Genomic DNA, 26,104 nt, shown 5'->3' with positions numbered 1-26,104 from the left:
TTTGGAAGAATGTTTTGTGGACCAAATGTGGATGAGACCAAAGTAGAACTTTTTGGTTTAAATGAAAAGTGTTATGTTTGGAGAAAGGAAAACCTTAAGAAGAACCTTATCCCATCTGTGAAACATGGTGGTGGTAGTATCATGGTTTGGGCCTGTTTTGCTGCATCTGGGCCAGTACGACTTGCCATCATTGATGGAACAATGAATTCTGAATTATATCATAGAATTCTAAAGGAAAATGTCAGGACATCTGTCCATGAACTCAATCTCAAGAGAAGGTGGGTCATGCAGCAAGACAACGGCCCTAAGCACACAAGTCGTTCTACCAAAGAAGGTTAAAGAAGAATAAAGTTAATGTTTTGGAATGGCCAAGTAAAAGTCCTGAGCTTAATCCCATCGAAATGTTGTGGAAGGACCTGAAGCGAGCAGTTAATGTGAGGAAACCCACCAACATCCCAGAGTTGAAGTTGTTCTGTATGGAAGATGGGCTAAAATTTCTCCGGAAGCCGGTGTGCAGGACTGATCAACAGTTACCAGAAACATTTAGTTACAGTTATTGCTGCACACCAGATACTGAAAGCAAAGGTTCACATACTTTTGCCACTCAATAAAAAATGATCAATATTTTTGTGTCATTTGTTTAACTGGGTTCTCTTTATCTACTTTTAATACTTGTGTGAAAATCTGATGATGTTTTAGGTCATATTTATGCAGAAATATAGAAAATTCTAAAGGGTTCACAAACTTTCAAGCACCACTGTAAATACAAATGTTCTTTTATTTATTTATATATTTTTTGTTTTATAAAAGTTCCCCTCAAATTAACAGAACATGTGTTTTATGATCACACATATTGCTATATGCTTACAATTTACTGCTGAAAGCCACTAATTTTATACTTAAAACAAATTATAAGTACAAACTGTTCATGTTCTGTTCATGTCCTTTTCACGATCTGCCAGGCAGAACCTTATGATTCCAAGCAGAAAGTGAAATCTTAGGACTAGTAGGTTATTTCTGCCTTTCACCTGTTCCAAAAAAAACTCATTTACAAATGTGATAGCATTTTGACATTGTACATTTAGAGCAATTTAGGGTTTCTGCCATTTCTTTTATGACACAGATGTGTTCCACATATCAGTTCTGCCTTTCACAATGCTGAATCTTTGAAGCTCAATATCTCAAAACTGTTCAGAACATAGATAGAACCTTATAATGCCAAGAGGATGAAATATTAGCCCTTAAAAGCACAGTTATTGACCTGGGATCAGTTCACAAAAGCTTTGTGTTTATCCTAACATCTTAAATTTGTACAAATTTGTGCACCAGTGCAGCGCTACTTGCGTGATCTACCCGGGATAAGGTTCTTTGCTGTTGTGATTGTTATTGTTATTATAGCCCATTTTGAATTTGATGCCAGCAACATGTTCCAAAAAAGTTGGGACGGGGGCTTGTTAACTACTGTGTTTCATCACCTCTTCTTTTAACAGCAGCGTTTGAGAAGTGAGGAGACACTGCTTGAGTTTTGAAAGTGAAATATTTCTCTGTTCTTGTTTGTTCAGCTGCACAAGAGTTTGGGGGCTCATTTGCAGTATTTTTCATTTCATAATGCGCTAAATATTTTCAGTGGTTGACAGGTCTGGACTACAGGCAGGTCACTTTAGCACTCAGACTCTTTTAATACAGAGCCATGCTGCTGTAATATATGCAGAATGTGGTTTGACACTGTCTTGCTGAAATAATCAAGGCCTTCCCTGAAAAAGACGTCATCTGGATGGCAGCATAAGTTGCCAAAACATGTATATATTGCTCTGCATTAATGGTGCCTTCACAGATGTTGTTGTTGTGATGTAATGCTGGTCGAATAGCCTAAAGCGATACATTCCAGGCATAAAGCATTATATTTTACCGCACTTGATGAAATTATATAAATTAAATCATCATTGCTTAAAAGCCTTTTTAAGAACACCTGCCATTCTTTTCAAGAATATGTGCCAAGCATGTTCCCAGGTATGCGCCACAGTATCAGGCTGTAATATATCTTCTGTTAACTAGCTAGAACAGCTGAAGCAAATTGTTTAGCGCATTTAGTTCTTTGAATGAACCAGAGGAAGTCTGACTACTTCCTTCTGAATCTTGATTGTTATCTACTCTACCCTCACTGAAATGAAACCTGGAATCTAGGTGATAATATCATCAGCATATTTTGATTATGTATCATCACTTTAAGAGAACTTTCCACTGAAAGGTGAAATGTGGGTGGGGAAAGATGTTTCCACTCATACTGTGGTTAGGACAGAGGTAGCAGTTAGAGTTGTGTACTTGAAAAAGTATATATTGGTGGCTTCTCTTTTTTAAAGTTCCTTTTTAATGTTTAATTTTATATATATTTTATATAAATTATACACCGATCAGGCATAACATTATGACCTTGTTTCTACATTCATTGTCCATTTTATCAGCTCCACTTACTATATAGGTGCACTTTGTAGCTCTACAATTACAGACTGTAGTCCATCTGTTTCTCTGCATACTGGTGGTGTGTTAGTGTGTGCTGTGCTGGTATGAATGGATCAGGCACAGCAGAGCACGAAATTGTGCAAAATCTCTTGGTCTGCTGAAGCATTAAGAGTTTCTTTCACTGGAACTAAGGAGCTGAACACAACTCCTGAAAAACAACCCCACACCATAATACCCCCTGCACCAAACTTTACAATTGGCACAATGCAGTCAGACAAGTACCGTTCACCTAGCAAAAACCAAACCCAGACTCGTCCATTGGATTGTCAGATGGAGAAGCGTGATTTGCTCTAGAGTCCAGTGGCGGCGCTTTACACCACTGCATTTGATGCTCTGCATTGCGCTTGGTGATGTAAGGATTGGATTAAGAGACCCTTATTAGTCCCACAATGGGGAAATTTCAACTCTGCATTTAACCCATCCGTGAAGTGAATCACCACATACACAATAGTGAGCACACACACACTAGGGGGCAGTGAGCACACTTGCCCAGAGCGGTGGGCAGCCCAATCCGCAGCGCCCAGGGAGCAGTTGGGGGTTAGGTGTCTTGCTCAAGAACACCTCAGTCATGTGCTGTCGGCTCTGGGGATCGAACCGGCAACCTTCAGTTCATGAGGCTGGATCCCTAACCTCCAGCCCATGACTGCCCCACGACTGGATGCAGCTACTCGTCCATGGAAACCCATTCTGGAAACCCATTCTGCTAAATGCTGTAAATGTAAATGTAAATTCCATGAAGCTCTCTACGCTGTTCTTGAGCTAATCTGAAAGCCACATGAAGTTTGGAGGTCTGTGGTGATTGACTCTACAGAAAGTTGGCCACCTTGGTGCACTATACGCCTCAGCATCCGTTGACCCCACTCTGTGATTTTACGTGGCTTACCATTTCGTAGCTGAGTTGATGTCGTTCCCAATTGCTTCCACTGTGTTATAATACCATTGACAGTTGACTGTGGAATATTTAGTAGTGAGGAAATTTCACGACTGGACTGCACACGTGGCGTCCGATCATGGTACCATGCTGGAATTCACTGAGCTCCTGAGAGCGACCCATTCTTTCACTAATGTCTGTAGAAGCAGTCTGCAGGCCTAGCTGCTTGGTTTTATACACCTGAGGCCATTGAAGTGATTGGAACACCTGAGTGAATACTTTTGGAAATGTAGTGTATTTCAGTAGTGCCTGGCCACCACCATCATCTCTTTGAACAGTGGGTCGAGTATCTCATGACCAGGTTTTTGGCTTATGGTCAGTCTGGAGCCTTTCGCTGAGTGTCTTAACTCTCAGGCTTCCATTAAAGCTAAAGCGCAGCTCCTCAGTGAGGTCCACACTTTGCAGGCCGGACATGAATGTCCTTGCAGCTTGAGAACAGTGTGCTAAAAATAAACAGCCTGAGAGGTTCAAAATGTCACTTTCATTTTAGGTTTCCTGAGATTGAGCAATGTGGCCTGCAAATTTTTCCCCCAAAAGAGTTCACCTATCATTTCACCACTGTCTCATGTCACATAGCTCTTAGCAGCCTGGGTGAAACTCCCATGGCTGCAGCATATACAGCGTCTGAAGGTTGTGCTTGTCAGACGGCTCTTCAGGCCCTCATAATCCCTGCACAGCTCCTCTGGAGGATATAAACAGATTTGAAGCAGGACAACAACAAAAAAAACCTCCCCCCAACCCCATCCCCACTGGCTTTTTTCCACTACTCATCCATAGAACATGATGCGCGATTAATCTTTTGAGGCAATGTCGGTCAATTTTAAGTATTTTCAGTGTCTGAATGTCATGCTGCCTTCGAAAGATGCCAGCCAGCTGAAGCCTGGAGAAATTCATTTCTGAGAAATATTAGAATCTTGAAAGCTGAATTGTGAGCCCATCTTCGAAGGTCGCTCCAAGTCCTCAGGCCACAGTGGGAAAATGAGGCACACAAACAAACCAAAAGCATAGTTTGCATATAGCTATACTCAAGGTTCAGTCAGGCTATCGATATTTAAATGGCCACTTTTAGCTTATCTACAAATGTTGAAATCATTAGGAATTCAGGTTTTTGTTTGTGATTCGTATTTGGGTTAGAAGTAGTGTTAGGTTTAAAGTTTGGAATTGAGCCAAGGTTGGTGTCGCATGTTGGTTTTGGTTTGAGGTTAAAGAAGAATTGGGTCAACTCATGACTCAACAGCACTAAAAAGGGTCAAAGTGATATTTAATGACTCTTTCAGTACATGGTTCACTTTGTAAAAGGGATTTGTGAAAATTCATAGAGCCTCCAAGCCAAGAACTATTTAGAATCTTTATTTTTAAGTACCAACTTGAGCAGAAGTATAAAGGTATAAGGGCAACAAATCTACAGAAGTACTGAGTAGCATGCAATATTGGACTGCAGTGAAACTGAAATCTTTCAGGCCTTAATTTTCTGTTTTTCGGGAACCTTTTGGTCTTAAATACAATGTGAACGCTCAAATTTGAGAGCTGCAACCAATCAGAAAGGACTGTTAATGATGAAAAATTATGAAAATGCAACTTGTACATAAATGTAAATATAATTTTTTTATGTTAAATGTAAATTTCTTCCCATGCACATATAAAAGCATTAGCATTGAAGAATTAAGATTAGATTAAGAGACCCTTATTAGTTCCACAACTGGGGAAATTTCACCTCTGCATTTAACCCATTTTGAAGTGAAACACCACATACACACTAGTGAACGCACACTAAGGGGCATTGAGCACACTTGCCTGGAGTAGTGTGCAGAACTATCCACAGCACCCAGGGAGCAGTTGCGTACTGTCGGCTCAGGGGATCAAACCAGAAACCTTACTGCCACAGGGCTGGTTCCCTAACCTCCAGCCCATGACTGCACCTATAAGAATGTACAAAGTAAATGTACAACGTAACTAGCTACTACATATCTCTGGTGTTAGGTTTGGGGTTTGGATTGGAACCAAGATTAACATTAGGTTTAGGTTCAGAGGTTAGAATTAAGATTACAGTGAGTGTTTGGTTTAATGTGAACATAATAGATGTTTCCTTGCATGAAAGTTAACCCCTTAAAAGGCCAGACAGGCCCAAATTTTTATTAACCACCTAAGAATATTGGCCTAAGTATAGCTCGACTAGTTTGCACTGGAGTCCCTGTATATCACTGAATAATAAGCCCGTAATTGTGAGGAGTTAATGGCAAAGTGAGCATCTCCAAAACATCTACAGTGAACCATCAAAATACCCAGCGAATGAGTCTCGCTTGTTTTGTTTTTCTCTCTGAGGAGATGAAACTCAATGCAACACACAGTCTGCTTTTAATGAAAAATGACTATGGGAGGTGTGTAATCCATTTTGATATGATAAGTCCCTGGTCGAGTGTTAGAAGCAACATAATCCAGCCCCCCGAGCTCAGGAGAGTCATGCAAACAGATTAGACTCAGGTCAGCCAGGACTGCTTAGGCCAACTTAAGCCTTCAGTGTATTGCACTGACCAATGACAGCCCTTATTCTTGCCTCAGTGAGGCTGATGGACAGAGAGTGCAGCCAACTGGGGGGTTGGCATGGGAAGAGGTTGGAAATTTGTCTATTATATGTCGCTCTTGGGTCTCGTTCAGTAAGACTTTGCTGCTTAAACTGCAAATGTCCATCTGTGGGCCCAAATTTTAATTCCCCACCTCATTATTATATTATTATGCTATGTTATTATAATTAACAGGTTAGCTTTATATTAATTACTAGAGCTGTCATTATCAGTAATGGTGTTTTTTTTTTAAAAGAAGGCCAAACAACAAAAACAACTTTTTTGAAAGACTTAATTGAATAACAGGAATTAAATAATTCCAGCATACTTTACTGAGAAAACAAGGAAACTTGGAAACAAGGAAAGACTTATGATTTCTCTGCATACTTTGTCCCCTTTAGCCCCCTTTTACCCTGTTCTTCAGTGGTCAGGACCCCCATGGACCCTCACAGAGCAGGTCTTATTTGGCTGGTGGATCATTCTCAGCACTGCAGTAACACTGACGTGGTGGTGGTGTGTTAATGTGTGCTGTGCTGGTACGAGTAGATCAGAGACAGCAGTGCGGCAGTTTTTAAACACTGTGTCCACTCACTGTCCACTCTATTAGACACTCCTACCTTGTCAGTCCACCTTGTAGATATAAAGTCAGAGATGACAGCTCATCTGCTGCTGCATAGAAACAAGGAGGTGGTTATAATGTTGTGCCTAATCAATGTATATATATATTCAGCCTGTTGCTCTTCACGCTGTATGTAAATTTCATGAAGAATGGACCAAAAGAAATGGCATAAATGTTCCACTGACTTACATTTCTCCTTCTTCTGTAAAGTTTTATATATATTTGTATTTTATAATTTACCTTTTCATTTAAGTACTACAATAGGGTTATAATATATAATATAACCTAATATTATCCCTCACCTTTGCACCTGTGTAAATGTGATGTGACTATAAACATGATTTGATTTCTGATACAATTTGAATGTGACCTCATGAGCATGGCTAGACATTTTAGTATCATTCAGTAAGACTTTCATAACTAGTCTGGGCTATTTTTCCACACCTACAAAGTTAAGTCATAGAATTTGGTTGCATTTTCTGCTTTTTATAGTCCAAGTAACCCCAGACCCATTCAAGTGAGGTCTGGACTCTGAGATGGAGAGTCCAATGTTCCAAGTAGACCAGCAGTTTCCTTGTTTGATTTGCAAATTTTCTTCATTTTCTCAGTGAGGCTTTTAACGCACATCCTTTCAGACCCATAGGGCTGAGTTGTCTTCTCACAGTGAAAGGATAGATATGGATGTTTTCAGATCTGAAGCAGCTTGATTTGGAGTTGTTAGGAGGGACATTTTTTCTGTACCTTATCATAATTTTAAGGATTGAAAGAAGGGTAAAATGAAAGAAGGGTGGTCTCTGACTTTTCCAAAATGCTTGGGTTTCACATTATGCGTGAAAGGGACATTGGAAGGCCAAATCTATCATCCTCAAGGGCTGAATTAGGGCCTAAAGGTCAAACTGGACAGCCCTGGGCTAAACAGTCTGCTCTACACATGTCAGCTCAGTCTCTTTCCTTGTGCCAAGAGAAATTCAGTGGAACAGGAGGCGCATATGGAGGGGAAGAAGTGGGTCAGAACCGTGCAAGCAGATCAAGATGTGGAAAGAGGTGTAAAATGTGTGTGTGTTGAATACAGAAGCACAGAAAATAACCATAGAGGAGAGAGGACAGCAAGCATCTGTTGCACAAAGCCTCCGGTGTGATGTAACGGGCAAAATTCCAATTCAGTCATTAGAGTATTAGCATAAAGAACACACGCTCTGTAAACGGCCCTGGTTTTCTCCCCAAATCCGTCCTTTATATATTTATTTACTTCCATTTTTGAAACAGATGTGTGGAGGACCTGAGGGCCCAGGATTCAGCCATGTATGAAATTCCGCTGCAGAGGAAGGAGGACAGGCTGCCCTTTCAGGTGAATTACATTGAGAAACTACATCACAGACTCAGCCACAAAAAACAAGCTTCCTGACAGCTCCCTCCATCTGTCTGTGTAGAATTAGAGGAAATTATTACATGAATTATAGGAAAGACTTTTAAAGTGGGCAGATAATATCAGTCAACATTATACTGTATGTATAAGGATCTATGATGGATACCTAACAAAGTATCAGAGAAACAGATGGACTACAGTCTGTAACTGTAGAACTACAAAGTGCAGCTATACAGTAAGTGGAGCTGATAAAATGGACAATGAGTGTAGAAACAAGGAGGTGGTCATAATGTTATGCCTGATCGGTATATCTATCTGTCTAGCCAGGTCTGAGATTTGGAACCAGTGTTTAAACCTTTTATCCATTCATCTGTTCATCCATCTCTATCCCTTTCTTCTCTCCCTTTCTGCAGATCTTTCCAGACCCTGTGGAGGCTGCGCTGAGTCCAGACAGCTCTCTGACCTGTGTGGAGCAGGGGAAGGAGCGGCTGCCCTCCATCGTGGTGGAACCCACAGACGTGAGTGAGGTGGAGAGCGGTGAGCTGCGCTGGCCACCGGAGCAGGATGACTATGAGGAGGACGAGGACCTGTTCCTGGAGCAGTGTATTCCGCCCGCCAACATTGCAGACTGGGGGGAGGAGGAGGAGGAGGAGGAGGAGGAGGAGGAGTCCTCCGTCATCATCAGCCAGCAGCAGGGAACCTCACTGTTAGGTGGGACGAATTCACTATTCCACTTTCTGTGTTTTACTACAGAGCTTCATACGCAGGGGTTGACACCACATATCCAGAAGTGATGGGCTGGTAAACAAAGCCCAAAGTGTGCTAGAGGAACTGCAGCTAACTGACTGCCAAACGAGAGCTGAGCCACCAACTGACTAACAAAAACTATATTTCAACACTACATAGAGCATATCGTTGCTGTCAGAAGAAAACCTTGTATCTCCATTTTTGGCATTTTTCAGTCTTTGACATAATTTGAAAGTATCTGTCACTCTTTACATTGTTTGTAAATTTTATGATGAATGGCCTAAAAGAAATGACCCAAAATGAAATGGGAAAAATTCTGGCTCCATTGACTTACATTGAAAGTGAAATATGTTTTTCCTTATCCTGTAAAGTTACTATTTTGGAGATACAAGGTTTTCTTCCATCAGCAGCAATATAATATTATGCTGGTACAGTATATTATTATATACCATTTTCCAATAAAACTATTCATAAACAGTCACATTGTAATAGAGGAGGAGACAGTTAATTGGTTTAAAAATGAATAGGATACACTCTTTAAAAAGATGGTTCTTTAAGGGTTTAGCAAAGAAAATGGTTCTAAATGGAAGCATAAAGACTCAAAGAACCCTTTGCATGATTAAATGGTTCTTTGCATTGTCAAGATTCTTCAGCTTGATGGTGAATGTGTTGTGGATGGATGTGTGTAGAGTCCTTTGTTGAAAAGGCTTCTATATAGTACCAAAAAGGGTTATCATGTCAGTCGTGTTCCCATAGAAGAACTGTTTTTGATACAAGACCGAACCCTTTTTAAAATGATTGTACATAGAACCATCTACAGTACATTCTCCATTACTCTGAAGAATGCAAAGGCCTCTTAAATCATGCAAAGGAAGAGAATCATTTTCTTGACTAAAGAACGCTTGAAGAACCATCATTTTTAAGAGCGTAGAAACCTGATTGGCTATCTTTTTGCTTAGTGTTTTGAAGATTTAACCCTTTTGTTTTCATGGGATAAGAGCACTACTGTAATACTTGCATAGTTTAAATAAAAGGGTTCTATATAGCACCAAAGCAGTAACACTATTGCTATAAGCCAAAGAACCATATTTTGGTACTGTACAGAACCCTTTTTGCTAAGAATGTGGCTCAGAATTTGTTTATGGGGAAAGTCCATTTTTCAGTAATAAAGAGCCAATCACCTGGCTGCTCCTGAGATTAATCAAAAATTGGTGGGGCATACTTGGCATACCCCAATACTTTGAAAAGTGGGTAGTCAAATGTCTACCTACCCTTGTGGTTCTGGTAACCATCTTCATGTCCTTCCTATTGAAGGGTTTCAAAGTAGTCGTTTGGTGAAAAATCAAATGTTTTACTGTAGCTAACATATAATGGAAGCTTGTTAGCTACAGTAGCCTCATAGTTCCAGAACAAAACTTGGGCTTTGGTTGATCAATTACATTTGGGTGGAACATTCAAGGAAGCTTAAGTATCTTAAGTTCAATTGAGAAAATAAAAAGTTCCAAAATTCAACACACCGTCATGGAATTAGAAGCTACAATAGTTCTCCTGCTTTATTTTATTCTCTTATGGCCTCTATCTTCTCTTATGGCCTCTAATCTTAAGCCTTTCTATTGTTTCTTTGTTACAGACCTTCAGTCTGATGACTTTATAGATGAAACTCCCACTCTGCCTCCTGAGAGTGCTCCTCAACTCTCCCTCAACTGATCCTCTTTGGCTCCAACCATGATGAAACCTGGGAAATCCATTAGTGGCATCCCCAGTGGCATCAGAGAGACCCTGTTGGTCCAGACAGTTAAAGGACACTCAGATGCTGGACTTGGCAACGTTTGACCCTATGCAACGAATAGTGATGTCTTCAGTGTTTGAGAAAGAAGACTGAAGATGTCAGGCCAGTGCAGCTAAGATATGCTAGATCCTAGTACAGGGATTCATGCCTCGCAATAACTCCATTCAGCCTGGCAGTGGAGAGGATTTCTACAATCAACTCTGATTAACCCAGAAAACCACCTTAGATGTCGCAGACTCAGAATGACTGGTGTAGACATAGCATAGGCGTTAGATTGTATCCTGATTAAGACCCCTTGTTAGAAAAGACAATGTTATTCCCATTTTTAATGATTTTTTAACTTTCCTCACATGATCACTGTATTTGTTTTCTATGCAAATATTATGTAGAGATCACAGACCAAAACTGACAAATTTAGGTTAGTTTTCCTCCGCATATCATGGAAAACACGGAAGATGTTCCTTGCTTACTTGAAATAAAAGAGTAGTGTGGAAACTGCTGTTGTCAAAGCGAGCCTTTCCATACAGTCCATATACAGAAATTAGGTTGCAAAAACAGACAAATGTAATATCATTGTTTTTGTCATATCACAACAATGCATTTACACATACACTCACTGGCCACTTTATTAGGTACAGCTTGCTAGTAAAAGGTTGGACCCCCTTTTGCCTTCAGAACTGCTTTAATTCTTCGTGACATACTTTCAACAAGGTGTTGGAAACGTTCCTCAGAGATTTTGGTTGGTTATTTGAGTTACTGTTGCCTTTCTATCATTTCGAACCAGTCTGCCCATTCTCCACTGACCTCTCACATCAACAAGGCATTTTCGTCCACGCAACTGCTGCTCACTGGATATTTCCTCTTTTTCAGAACGTTCTCTGTGAACCATAGAGATGGTAGTGTGTGAAAATCCCAGTAGATCGGCAGTTTCTGAAATACTCAGACCAGTCCGTCTGGCACCAACAACCACGCTACGTTCAAAGTCACTTAAATACCCTTACTTCCCCATTCTGATGCTCGGTCTGCACTTCAGCAAGTTGTCTTAACCACCTCTACATGCCTAAATGCACTGAGTGCCATGTGATTGGCTGATTAGCTATTTGTGTTAACAAGCAACTGAACACTTTACTTAATAAAGTGGCTGGTGAGTGTATTACAATAATAATAATAATAATAATAATAATAACAATAATAATACATTATACTTTTATAGCGCTTTTCAAGAACTCAAAGACCCTTACAGGTTTTCAAAATACAAAACGGTAAAGACAAACATGAGAACACAAAGCACAGTCATAACATCACAAGCAAAAAACACAGCAGGACTGGACAAAGGGCTGGTTTAAGATTGAAAACAGTCATAAGCAATAGAAAATAGATAGGTTTTAACTTTAGATTTAAAAGTGGAGAAAGAGTTGGCCTGTTGAATATGTGAGTCGGAGAGCCAGCCTAGAGAAAGCACGATCACTGTACCCATGCAGGTTGGAAGGTGGGACAGTAAATAAACCAGCAGAGGAAGACCTAGGAATAAGGAAGGAATAATAAGGAATAAGTAGATCAGACTGGTCAGTAGATCAGTTATGTAGAGCTTTGTATGTGAGGAGAAGAACTTTGAACTGTATGCCGTATTTTACAGGAAGCCAGCGGAGATGTTGCAGGATGGGTGTAATATGCTGATGTGTACAGCTGCAGGTGAGGAGGAAAACAGCAGAGTTCTGTACCATCTGGAGTTTGCATAAATGAGAAGAGTTAATACCAGCAAGTAGAGAGTTACAGTAGTCCAGGCGACTAGAAATGAATGCATGAATAAGGGTTTCTGCAGCAGATTGAGAAAGTGACGATCGAATTTTTTGCAATGTTGCAGAGAAAAAAGAGGTTTTAACTACAGATTTGATGTGTGCACTGAATGAGAGAGTTGAGTCAAAGAGAACGCCCAGATTTCCTACCAGAGGGGAAGGGGACAGAGTGACATTGTCGATGGAAAGTGAGAAAGAAGACGTTTTAGAGAATTGATTTCGATCCTATAAGAATAAGTTCTGTTTTATCACTGTCTAACATGAGAAAGTTGTGCTTCATCAGGTTTTAATTTCTGATATGCAGTTTTCAAGCTGTGTGAGGGGAGGATTTTTAATAGATTGAGTGCTAATGTAAATCTGTGTGTCATTTGCATAACAGTGAAAGCTCAGCTTAAAACTACGTATTATGTGGCCAAGAGGAAGCATGTACACAATAAACAAAAGTTGTCCAAGGACTGAGCCTTGAGGGACCTCCTGAGTAACAACAGACATGTGACAAATATGGCCACCAAGGAAACAAACTGTCTTCTCTCAGTCAGATATGACCTAAACCAATCCAGGATGGTGCCCCTAATGCCCAGATTATGCACTCTTGATAGGAGGACTGAATGACTCACCGTATCAAAGGCCAAATCCTCCACTGATGTTGCTCCATCTCTAATGTAGCAACTAAAGTGAGAAGGTGAAAAGTAACAGATAAGGTTATGTTATCTCTTTGTGTGGTTTTCACACTTGAGCTTCCTGAATGACTCTTTTTTTTCTGAGATGAGGTCAAAGCAGCCTTTTTGGTACATCAATGTTTTTAGCAACTATTTCTGTTGATTTTATTCGTCACTTGAGTTTCACCATACGACTGTTCCTCTTTCAGATGGCGCCATGATTGCTGACACATTGAAACATTTCTGTGACTGATACACGCTACAGCTTTCACAATCAGACCCCATTTACAGCCCCCAAACCGTCACGCATTGCTTATTTCAATATTTTAATAGTCAGTATTAATATATTGTCTGTATAAAAGTTATTTGTTATCTACATTAATGCAGATGGGAACCTGCCTTCTATGATATAACAGTACTACTCTTGTGTAACGTGCCAAGCAGATTCAGATGCTCACAGATATAAAACACAAAGGAGGCTGTACTATTAGAATCACAATCTAAAGTCATCGTCACAAAACAAGCATGGGTCAGTTCCAGAAAGCACAAGAGAAACAAACACACAAGCATAACACCAGGCGGAATGTAGTCGGGAATACAGGCAAAAGGTCAAAAATCAGAAATCATACACAAGGGCAAATAATCTGAAGGGCAGAGCGAAAAGTCAAGAAACGAAAGGCAAAGGTCATACACAAAACATACAATAGAATGAACGCTCAGTAGATCACGCAGTGGATACCATACTTCGCAAAGTCCCTATGCTAAAGTGATATTTCAGCAAGTGTATATAACTTTAATTTAGTCAATGTATCTAATATTTCTCATTATGAGACTGTTGTAAGAATATAAGATTAATTCACCTGTTTCTACACACTGTAACTTTTTTAAGGGACTTTATCCAGTGAAAGTGTCTTATTCCATTGGCAGATTGTTTTACTTGTTTTGAGAAATAATCAAGATAATTTAGCTAATTTCAAGAAATAATGCTTAAAACAAGTAAAATGATCTACCAATGGAGTAAGACACTTTTATAAGATAAACCTGCTTAAAAACAAGTAAACAATTCTAGAAATAAGTTAAATAATCTCACAATATTCTTACAACAGTCTCATAATGAGGAACATTAGATACATTGACTACATTTAAGCTATATACACTTGTTGAGATATCCTTTTTGCAGCGCATACAGAACTGTTGCCTTTACCAAAGAACCCTTGAAGAACCATCATTTTTAAGTGTGCATGTAGATACAGCTAAGCAAGCTCTTCTTTTGGTTCAGGAGTTGAAGAGAAGGCCTGTTATTAGATCTTAGATAACGTGTTAGATAATCAGTATATTTATAAAGTAACAGAAATCTGCCAATCACCTGTTGATCTCCAGCGGGCAGGACCAATTTTACAAGATATGTCACTGCCTGAATACAAATAGCAGCCACTCGATGGTTAGAAATGGAAAACAGTGGCAGCAGCTCTACTCCAGCCTGACTACTGAGTCGACTACTGACTACTGTGAAAATATATGCTAATATGTCTGTCATAATCTTCAGGTGAAACATGGAAGACATATGGAAGCTCCACATGTCTGTGTTTAAACTAGAACAGCCTTTCAGAATGTTTCATCCCCCCTTAAATGCTGCAGCAGAAACTTTCTAGTGCTTTAAGATGCCAGAACAGCCTTGTCAGAATGTACTCATGTGAATCTGTGTTAGCCTAGCGCTAACAAATGACTAGAATCCTATTAGAACACTAGCAGTAGTTAGCATCATTGTCAAGGTGGTCTGCTTTAATAATGTTTTGAGCAAGTTTTGACATTTAAGGTCTAAATTGAAAATAAGTAGAACGGTGTATATATGTCATGTAACATGTTTAAGTTTACAAATATTTATTCATGAGTTTCCCCATTCTCACAAAAATTGGGTCATCTTTTTAGAGACCACACACTTCCGACCATCACTGTGATGAAAGGTTGTGGTTGTACAGTTAAATTTGAGAAGTTCAGTTGACTCGATTGCTTTGAAGAAATCAGCCTTGACTCATTATGTTCTTTTTTAATAAACTATCATGTTGCCACTTAGTTACAGGTGCAAATAAATAAAAGTAACGCAAGTTGATTTTTGATTTCAGGATGTAAATAGCTCATTTTTTATTGGCTCTCAGTTCAGTTCAGTTCAGTTTAGTTCAACTGAATTGAATTCAATTCAGTGACGAGATTCCACCTCTATGCATTGGTATTTTGGTATTGGTATTTATATTTTGGCAATCTGATGGCAAAAACAACCAACTGCCAGAAACACGTTAACTTCTTATTCATGACCAATCACATGGCAAATTATTCAGTCACGGCATGAAATAAATGTAATTTTTTATTTATTTGTTTATTTTTGTAAAAGCTCCCCTCAAATGAACAGAATGAGTTTTATGATCACACATATTGCTACATGCTTACAATTTACCGCCGAAAGCCAAAAATCTCAGACGCTCTTTGTATTATTTTTTAAAAATCATTTTTGCAGAGCAGATCACTGAAGAGACACCATCTGTTTATAGTTTATAGCCCAGATTTGTGGAAAAACGGGTCGACTTTCAGTAGAAAAAAAAAAAGAGTTCAGCTTCTTCTATTATAAGGGTTTAAAATGACATGACCATTTATTTTACTGGAAAGAAGACAGTTACAGCCTCATATGACACCCACCTTCTGAATGTAGCTTATGAAATATGAAAGTTATGAAGAATATAACGAAGTGCATTTCAGAACCACCGGTTGTTCCAAGGAATATAAGAGGCTACTGAGCAAATGCCATAGACTGTATATCATAACTATTCAGCTGAATTCTAATGCAAAGCGAGATAAGAAAAGTAAGAATGCTGTGAATGATAAGAAATGATGTGAAAAAAGCTGTCTAATGCTGTCTTCCTTCCTTAAGCTTTGTTTCCTGTTTTTTTCTAGTTCAGGAAATAATGAACCCAAGATATGCTTTTTAAACATGTAGGGCTTACCTCCCAGTTAGAGACTTAGAATTTAAATTTGCAAAGGAAAGTCTCCATTCAGAATGCTGTGTAGTCCAGAACTAGGCTTAATCCCTGTAAACAAGAAGTAACTTATAGCTTATCCTATAAAGAACAGAACATCTAGTTTGCATTGAAGACCTTGTAGTAACTGAATAATAACCATTAATATGTAATAACATTGGAATTTTAAGGAGTTAAATATATAAAATATAAGTAAATATAAAGGCACCTGTTTCAGTATAATACAGTGCAGCACATTGTTTTGCATATTTTTGATATATGACCAAGATTCTTGAGCCAAGCCAATATCAGCACATTCATTGAAAATATATCCAGAAGAGAATTAAGTAAAAACACAAGTAAAACATAGTATTATTATCACCAAGCACTTTAGTAGAAATGCATCTACTCATTCATGCAATTATCTAATCAGCCAATCATGTGGCAGCAATGCAGTGTATTAAACCATGCAGATATGGGCTGTCAGCTTCAGCGAATGTTCACTTCAACCATCTGACAGGATAACAAATGCGATGTCCATGATTTTTATCCTGGCATGATTGTTGGTGCCAGACAAGCTGTTTTGAGTGTTTCTATAACTGCTGATCTCCTGGGATTTTCACACACAACAGTGTCTAGAATTCATTCAAAACCGAGCAATGAAGAAAAAACATCCGCTAATCAGCAGATCTGCAGACAGAAATGCCTTGTTGATGAAAGAGGTCAACAGAAAGGCTACAGTAACTCAAATAACCACTCTGTACAGTTATGTTGAGGAGAAAAGCATCTCAAAACGCACAAGTTGAACCTTGATGTGGATGGGCTACAACAGCAGAAGACCATGTTGGGCTAAATTCTTTAGTTGAATTCATTTTTGTGATATTATGTTAGGTAGATAGCTAATATTGCTACTGTGGTAGCTAGATAGCTGGCTAACTAACACTAGATAAAAAGGGAAGGTGAGTTAGCTATTTTTTTTTTAAGATTTAATTTTTTAGCAACTAATCTTTAAAGATGTCCATAAAAGCTGGCCAATGATTGATATCTGACAGTTTTTTAGCTACAAAGTTTTTCATTTTGTACTGATAATAATTTAGTAAGGTGACTACAGAGCTGACTAACTTTGGTCAACATTAGCTATCATTAGCTAAATAATTGCTTCTAAATTGGAAAAAGCCTACATTTTAAACAGATTGGTCAGTCAGCAGTTTTACCTTGTTCTTACTAAATCATTTAAAAAGCCTAAAAGCTCATTTACCTAGGCTTCATAGCCGAAGTTAAAAAAAGGCACCATCTGGATGGCAATTTGGATGCTCCAAAACTTGTATATATTGCCCAGCATTAATGGTACCTTCAAAGATGTTCAAGTCACCCATGCCATGTGCACTAAAGCTCACCCATACCATCACCGATGCTGGTTTTTGAACTGTGCACTGGTAACAAGTGTCCTCTGCTTTTTAGCCCAGAGGATGTAGTGCCCAGAATTTCCAAAAAGAATTTGAACTTTGGCTTAATTGGAGCACAGATCACTTCTCCACTTCACCAGGCCAGTACAGGCTTCTTCCGAGAAACATCAATGGACAGTCGAACACGCTCAGAAGAAAGCGCCGCCCACCAGATCTGTTATGTTAGATAAGAGATGCCTGCACTAGTGCAGCGCTGAGAGGGTGGCATTTTATCCACCCAGAGAGCGAAGCCAATTGTGCTGTCTAGGGCTTGTGGCCACAGACGGTTGTAGCATCACCAGGGATCAAACTCGCGATCTCTTGATGATGGGGCCAATGGTTAGATGGTTGTACCACACAGGAGCCCTATCTTAAATGAGCTCGGGCCCAGAGAAGGTGGCAGTGTTTCTGGATCCGGTTTATGTGTGGTTTCTTCTTTGCATTGTATAGTTTCAACTTGCAGTGGTTATTAAAAGTGTTCCTGAGTCCAAGCAGTGATTTCCACTACAGAATCATATCTCTTTTTTTATGTAGTACTGCCTGAGGGCCTTAAGAACACGGCCATCAGGTATTTGTTTTCAGCTTTGTCAAAGAGCTACAGAGGTTTCTCATAATTCTCTGAATCTTTTAATGTTATTATATGCTGTAGATGATGAAATCCCCAAGTTCTTTGATATTTTACATTCAGAAACATTATTCTTGAATTGTTGCACCATTTGATTGTGCAGTCTTTCACAGAGTGGTGAACCCCTCCTCAGCTTTCCTTCTGAAAGACTCAGCCTCTATGGAATGCTCTTATTATACCCAGTCATTCTACTGGATTTTTGCCAATAACACACTTAGTTGTGAGATGTTCCACCTGATGTTTTTAGCATTGCATAACATCACCAGTCTTTTGTTGTCCTGTCCTAAAACTTTTTGAAAGTTGTTGCTGACATCAAATTCCAAATGGGAATAAAACCAATTACATTTTTCAGTTTCAACATTTGATATATTGTCTTAGTACATTATTTTCGATAGAATTTAGGGTTTATATGATCAGCACATCATTACATTCTGTTTTTATTTACATTTTGCACATCGCTCTAACTTTTTTGGAAACAGGGCTGTATCATAGCGATGTAGTTGGCTTATAGTACATGTGTTGAGTAACTATGCTTATCAGGAAGTCAAAGGCGTTCTGCTTAGCACTGCATCTTGTATAGAGAGAAACAGAACAGCAGTCTGTAGCCAAACCACAGCCTTTTAGGACTCTGCTGACTTTGTAGCTTTGGGATCTAAGCTTTTCTGCATAGTAGACTACCACATCAGGATGTTGGTATTTACTTTTGAAAGTACCAAGGTCTGGACTTTGCTATCCTTATGCTGGTTACAACCATGGGTACTTTTGCTTTTGAAACACATTTTGCTAATGCTTAAAAAAATAAATAAAAATGTGGTGCCAGCAAAGTTTAAGACAAAGGGGAGGCCATGATTCTGTTTCGAGTAGTGCTCTTTTATTAAACACTAGCAGAAAGGCAAACAGCACAAAGAGTGGGGAGGTCATCACCAGCCATAAAACTCTGCTTAAAAGCAGGCACTCAACCCACCTACCAACACAAAATAACAGAGCTAACATGTACACACATTTTAAACTAACAGACCACAGCATAAAACAAAAAAAAACAGTCCCTCCTCAGCTTCTTCGCACTGTCCTTTGAATGACCACACCTCCTGGCCTTCTTATGATTGCAATTGGGACACTACACTATATTCCAAAAACCTATATGATATACTTTTCAGAATCAAGGTACGCTTTTCATAAGGGTATTAATATGGAGTTTGTCCCCCATTTACTTCAGTAACAGCCTCAACTCTTTTTGGAGGATTGCTGTGAGAATTTGATTGCATTCAGCCACAAGAGCATTAGTGAGGTCAGGCACTGATGTTGGATAATTAGTTCTGGATCACTCCAACTCATCCCGAAGGTATTGGATGGAGCTCCATCACAAGTCCAATGATAGAGGTATATTATACCCTTTTAGATGATGTTTGAAGCTAGGCATGCTGACCTTAAGCTCCTGTACTGTTGCACCAGAGCATCCTATTCTACTGGCAAATGCTTTTCTATGCAGGTTATACAAGCTATATGTATGCAACTGAGTACCAGTGTCAGCAGTGGGGGGACATTAGAGTAGCCAGTTTTACTAATTAGAAGGGCCATGCCATTTCATTAGAACAACACCTGTTTGTTCTAATAAAGGGGTTATAATAAATGTACATATCAGGACAGCTAACTATCCTGGCAAATACATGTCCATGCAAAGCCCAGAATTAGGCACACCCATTACGACGGCTTAGCTTTGTGGTGAGGTCCCGTGTTACTGCGTCTGTGGTGAAGTCTTGGGCAATCGTTTCCTTTCGACAGCAGCATATACAGGGCAACTGACACATGACAGTTCACAGGAGACGCAGACTTAACAGTCCAGGAACCCCAGACTCTACCTGCTAAATCATTCAAAGGTTCAAACACAGGTGAGCACTAATATGATTAACTTCTAGAATAACTTTTCTTTTTTCAATCTACTGTGTAAATGTTAATCATGTGGCCTACATTTGGCTTTTTGTTGAGTAATGAATGCAATGAGTTCTACTTTCTAAAAATAATTCTCAGTTCTCTTCTGTTCTTTTGCCTTACATATCCATAATGGTACATCAAACATGGCTTTCCATTTCTAAAACAGTCAGGAGGCTAGTTGCTATGTGTTACAGGAAAGGGGTTAAACCAGTCTGTTTGGCATCAAGACTGGCTGTAGACAGAAGATCTTTTAGCATAAATAAATGAAATTAAATGTAATTACGTTTCAGGTTTGAAAATTTGTTTTTTTTTCTTCAGAGCTGCTTTCACTGTTTAGTTATATGTTAGTGACATTGATTTTTTCTGACATTAGGTTATGTATGCCATGAAGGAAATACTGACATTCTATATATATATATATATATATATATATATATATATATATATATATATATATATGTATGTATGTATATGTATGTATATGTACTGATCTGGCATAACGTTATAACTCCCTCCTTGTTCATTGTCCACTCACTGTCCACTCTATTGGTGGCCTGAGAACCCTAAGACCCCTTGTATTGCTCACAGTAAAATATGGCCCTGATAAGTGCTCAATAGCATATTTTACATACATACATGGTGGTGTGTTAGCATGTGTTGTGCTGGTATGAGTGGATCAGACAAAGCAGTGCTGCTGGAGTTTTTAAACACTGTGTCTATGCACTGTCCGCTCTATTAGACTCTCCTACCTTGTCAGGCCACCTTGTAGATGTAAAGTCAGAGACGACAGCTCATCTGCTGCTGCACACTTTGTGTTGGTCATCCTCTAGTCCTTCATCAGTGGTCACAGGATGCTTCCCACAGGAGGCTGTTGGCTGGATATTTTTGGTTGGTGGACTATTCTCAGTCCAGCAGTGACACTGAGGTGTTTAAAAACTCCAGCAGAACTGGAACAAGAACCAGCACAACACACGTTAACCAACCACCACCATGTCAGTGTTACTGCAGTGCTGAGAATGATCCACCACCCAAGTAGTACCTGCTCTGTGAGGGAGCATGGGGGTTCTGACCACTGAAGAACAGGGTAAAAGGGGGCTATCAAAGTATGCAGAGAAACAGATGCACTAAAGTCTGTAACTGTAGAACTACAAAGTGCTGAAAAAATGGACAATGAGCATAGAAACAAGGGGATGGTCATAATGTTATGCCTGCCTGATTGAGATTATTATCAAGTTGTCTCAACCTGACATTAACCTTGGCAAATGCAACCTTTGTGGTCATAAGCAAAGTTTTAAACACCCCTGGTCAGATAAAAACCATTGACCTTACTGTTTCATTTATCTCTTGTCACTGCAGTTAAAATGTCAGAGTATGATTATGTGCTGGATTTCAACGAAACAGGGTGCAGGGAAAACTGCACACTTGTGACAGTCCCTCCAGGTCTGTCTGAGATTGGCCATCGCCACTGGATCGTCTTGACCTGCTATATCATTGTGTTCCTGATGGGCGTCCCAGGAAACGGCCTGGTAGTCTGGGTGACGGCGTTCCGGATGCCACGTTCAGTCAATGCCTTGTGGTTCCTGAACCTGGCCATAGCTGACCTGCTGTGCTGCCTGTCCCTGCCTTTGATCATGGTGCCACTGGCCCAGGATAAGCACTGGCCCTTTGGCCTTGTGGCCTGTAAACTGGTGCACGGCCTGCTCTACATGCTCATGTACTGCAGCGTGCTGCTGCTTGTGCTCATCAGTGTGGATCGCTGGCTGCTGGTGTCCCGGCCCACTTGGTGCCAGAACTGGAGAAGTCCACGCTATGCTATCTGGGTCTGCTTTGTCGTCTGGATGCTAGCTCTTGTTATTAGCATTCCCCAGTTCAGCGAAATGGTGGAGAAGAGGTTTGGATCGAAGATAATATGTGAAGGCACATATGACACCATGCTTGAAGCTTGGAGCATCACAGTTTTCCGCTTTCTGGTGGGTTTCTTAGTGCCCTTCGTGGTCATTTGCATAAGTCATTGGATGGTCTTTCAGAGGGCAAGCCAAAGTCCAGGGAAGAGGCAGAACCCGAGGGCAGCGCGGACTCTGCGTGTCATCCTTGCCGTGGTGCTGAGCTTCTTCCTGTGCTGGCTTCCGTTGCACATCATGGATTTCCTTCAGGTGGTTGGGCAAAATAATAAGGTGATAAAACATGACATGCTCCTGGTCCGTATGTTGGCTCTCTGCCTGGCCTACTTCAACAGCTGCCTCAACCCACTGCTCTATGTGTGCCTGGGCCGTGGCTTCAGAGAGAGCCTGACAAAGTCATTGAGGAGCGTGCTCCACTTTGCCTCTGAGGAACCCCCACAGGGTCTCAGCATGACAGGCAACACCAAGAGCACCACTGACAGCAGCTATTTTGTAACAGGAAACAGGGTTCACTAAGAGCTCTCAAAAGTGGCTCAACTTTAACCCAAGGAACCCATTTGTCCATCTCAAATTCAAGCATTCTGTCCCTCAGCGCACTGTCTAGTAACTTTCATAAGATTTGGGGCAAGGAATAGTTAAAATGGTGCAGGGCAGGTGGCCCTAGGGACTAACATTGAGAGCTTTTGACTTACAACATGAGGGCCTTTCCCCAAAGTCCTCTAGCATGAAGTTTCTCTTGAGATTGCAATGTAACTGTGACCACACTCAACACAGGACTTTTGAAACGTGGTTGAGATGCAAACCAACCCATTCAGAGTGGTCTAATACATGATGCCTCTAAAAGAAACCTGCAGGTAGTTATGAAATGGAATGGTCACTAATACACTGCCTGATGCCTGAGACAATAGTTTTTGAGATACGCTATTGGCCTAAACTTTTTTTTTTGGGCAATATGCAATACATTGTTGTCCAAAAAACATATTTTCCTGTACATTACCACCATTAGTATCACATATAAAACACAGACGATGTGTAAATTCACTGATTGCTGTGGATATTATATAAAATTGCTACTAAATCACCACCACTGTAAAGAAATCTTAGTCTGTACGTTTCTCTACAATGAACCATATTACATCAAACCACTCTGAATGACTCTGTTTACATCTCAATGAATGAATTAACTGTTCAAAAATCAGTGGAATGTTTTTGATTTGGAAAGTCGGAGCAGGGAAACATGATATGTACAGAAGACCTGGATAAAAGCTCTTACTCAGCCCAGAACAGCCCTGAAAATCTGACCTGACTAGTTAGCAAGCTAGATGGCTCATAAATCACACATTCATATTCATGTGGCTCATAAATTGCACATTCATATTTATGTGGCTCATAAATCACACACTCATATTACTCTTTTATCAAATAATCTTTTAGCTTGAAACTTTGACACTTTAGTGTCAGCTAACTGCAGTGTAGCTTGCTAACTGACCTAGCATGTTACTCCTCTGTTTAGCTGTGACCTATGCTAACTCACTAGCTCACAGTTATCATCATATATTCATATTCATATAGCTGATAAATCTTGTATTTCTATTTAAAATACACTTGTAGCTTAGTGCGTTGATGCTTTATTGTTAGCAAACTTATAGTGTAGCTTGTAACCTAGCATGTTGCTCCTCTGTTTAGCTGTAACCTGATTACAGATCATCTAGGCTAGTTCTTTGCTAGTTCACAGCCTTTAGGGTCAGTTTTACCAGGATTTAAAAGTTTTAGCAGGATTTAAAAGACCAATTCTATAAACTGTAACTAAGACATGTGTTTTTCATGCTAATCATTGTGTAAAAATGCCTAATAGTAATAATCCAAAATGATATGACATTGTAAATAAGCATGTTTTTAAAGTATATTGCATTGTTTTTCTTTTCTTTTTCAGAATTTGTTATTTACCAACTGATGTGTCAATTATTTACATGAACAGCTAGTTTGCTATAAGCTACCTGTTTCCACATTTCCTGTATAAAGACTGGATTCTTAAAGAAAAAAAGACTAGTTTGAACTGGATTTGTGAGATTTTTTTTCTTTTGAAAAAAGGTGACCCACTGTGGGTTCTCTGCTTTCCATTTCCTTCTTTGCTTTTTCCGCAATGTCAAGATTGTGTAAATGGCTATGACAACACAATGCTCGGGATATTGAGCTAAAGGGGCCCCTACTGAATTTCAACACACTGAGCAAAGTAACTGGCAAGGGTCGTAGATGTGACCTTGCGCATTAGAAAGTGTGAAACTTGCTCAAGTCAAACAAATACGCTTGTTTCATAAAACACTGACGCACAGTGGAGAGTCATCATAGCAACTACTCAGCTACATTTGGATTGTACCGTCCCCTATGCCTAATGGCCAATACAGGCATCTGGTCAAGTTGTTTTCAAACACAGACATTTAATCTGGCTACCAAATTGGAAGTTAAGCAAGATCAGCTACTTCCTAAACAATCATTATCTCCCATCTTCATTTGATGTTCATTGACACTATCATTGAGAATAATGAAAACATTTCTTGAGGAAAAAAAGCAGGTTTTCCAGTCTCCCTATTTCCATTAGGGATAGCTAGAGAGGTATGGCAACATTTGAATCAACATGTTGGAACCCCAACCAAAAAGTAAATAAACAGAAATTCAGTGTCGTCTTTAAAGAAACTGTTCTATTTATTAACACGAGGGATTTAATTATTGTGTAATTATACACTGATCAGGCATAACATCATGACCACCTCCTTGTTTCTACGCTCATTGACCATTTTATCAGCTCCACTTACTGTATAGGTGCACTTTGTAGTTCTACAGTTACAGACTGTAGTCCATCTGTTTCTCTGATACTTTGTTAGCCCCCTTTTACCCTGTTCTTCAGTGGTCAGGACCCTCATGGACCCTCACAGAGCAGGTACTTTTTGGGTGGTGGATCATTCTCAGCACTGCAGTAACACTGACGTGGTGGTAGTGCGTTATTTTGTGTTGCACTGGTATGAGTGGATCAGTACTGCTGGAGTTTTTAAACACCTCAGTGTCACTGCTGGACTGAGAATAGTCCACCAACCAAAAATATCCAGGTAACAGCGTCCTGTGACCACTGATGAAGGACTAGAGGATGACCAACACAAACTGTGCAGCAGCAGATGAGCTGTCGTCTCTGACTTTACATCTACAGGGTGGACTGACAAGGTAGGAGTGCCTAATAGAGTGGACAGTGAGTGGACACAGTGTTTAAAAACTCCAGCAGCACTGCTGTGTCTGATCCACTCATACCAGCACAACACAAGCTAACACACCACCATGTATGTATGTAAAAAATATGCTATTGAGCACTTCAGGGCCATATTTTACTATGAGCAATATAAAGGATCTTAGGGTTCTCAGGCCACCAGGGGGGCCCGTATGTACTTTGCAAAACTTTACTGAATAAATAAATAAATAAATACAATTTTAAATGTACTTCTAAAAATGTATTCAATAATCTTTTATCAAATTTATTAGGTATTTAATCCTTTTCTATTCTTGCATTCAAACGAACACGACTGGGGCAGCCCTAAGAAAGATGTTGCTCATGGCCCCTTAGCCACCGGGGGGCCCTAAGTGTATCAGTTTTAAGACGTATTCATTAGTATTTACTTGTCAAAATGATTGAAGTATTGGTCTGTTTCTATTCCTGCAATTACAAGAACAGGATCAGGGTGGCCAGTGCAACCCCAACTAAGATGTTGCTTATGGCTCGGAAAAGGGGTCCTGAGTATATACTATTTTAAATGTATTCAGTATTGATTGTAAAAAAAATGGAAACCTGAACTTTCCATAATTTTTTTAAGGAAAAATTAATTAAGCAATAATTTATTTTCTATTCTTCCATTGAAAGAAGTGAGGTGGCCCTGAGTGGGATGTTGCTTAAGAGCCACAGATCATAACAGGGTCCAGACTATGTATGTTTAAAATGTGCTCAGTTCTGTTTGATAAAGAAGTGAAGTGGCTCCAGAAGTTTGATTTCTTTTTCCTAATCACAATGAATGAATTATTAATCCATTTTGAATCTTTTGAATTCAAAAGAATATGACTAAGGTGGCCAGGCGAGCCCCAGGTAGGATGTTGCTTCAGGATCTCCAAGCCAGTATTTTTTGAAAATGCATTCAATATGTCATTTAAATCCAAAGTGCAGTAAT

The 26,104-nt window shown here is 39.6% G+C and overlaps 2 protein-coding genes across 4 annotated transcripts in view; both read left to right on the top strand.

Annotated features, from left to right (window-relative positions):
• lbhl (LBH regulator of WNT signaling pathway, like) overlaps positions 1 to 11,028 on the top strand; it is a 34,113-nt gene extending 23,085 nt beyond the window's left edge. For all 3 annotated transcript variants that reach the window (XM_037539974.1, XM_037539973.1, XM_037539975.1), the window contains exons 2-4: positions 7,898 to 7,979; positions 8,411 to 8,708; positions 10,375 to 11,028. In XM_037539974.1, coding sequence (XP_037395871.1) covers positions 7,898 to 7,979; positions 8,411 to 8,708; positions 10,375 to 10,451 — 457 coding nt within the window. In that variant the 3' untranslated portion in view covers positions 10,452 to 11,028. The remainder of the gene's footprint in view (positions 1 to 7,897; positions 7,980 to 8,410; positions 8,709 to 10,374) is intronic.
• An 8,825-nt stretch (positions 11,029 to 19,853) lies between these two features.
• On the top strand, positions 19,854 to 23,960 carry LOC108411142 (C5a anaphylatoxin chemotactic receptor 1). The gene is made up of 2 exons (XM_017682562.1): positions 19,854 to 19,955; positions 21,355 to 23,960. Exon 2 carries the CDS (start codon positions 21,360 to 21,362, stop codon positions 22,413 to 22,415), a length of 1,056 nt encoding a protein of 351 aa, XP_017538051.1. The 5' UTR covers positions 19,854 to 19,955; positions 21,355 to 21,359; the 3' UTR covers positions 22,416 to 23,960.
• Positions 23,961 to 26,104: the final 2,144 nt, after the last annotated feature.

The sequence above is a fragment of the Pygocentrus nattereri genome, chromosome 7 (genome assembly GCF_015220715.1).
Source record: "Pygocentrus nattereri isolate fPygNat1 chromosome 7, fPygNat1.pri, whole genome shotgun sequence".
NCBI lineage: Eukaryota > Metazoa > Chordata > Actinopteri > Characiformes > Serrasalmidae > Pygocentrus > Pygocentrus nattereri.
Note: the sequence above shows the minus strand (reverse complement) of the source record. Positions and strands in the feature narration are given on the sequence as shown.

Bases quoted from the DNA above. Each gene is read 5' to 3' on its own strand.
- LOC108411142 (XM_017682562.1), top strand. From the start codon at position 21,360: ATGTCAGAGTATGATTATGTGCTGGATTTCAACGAAACAGGGTGCAGG.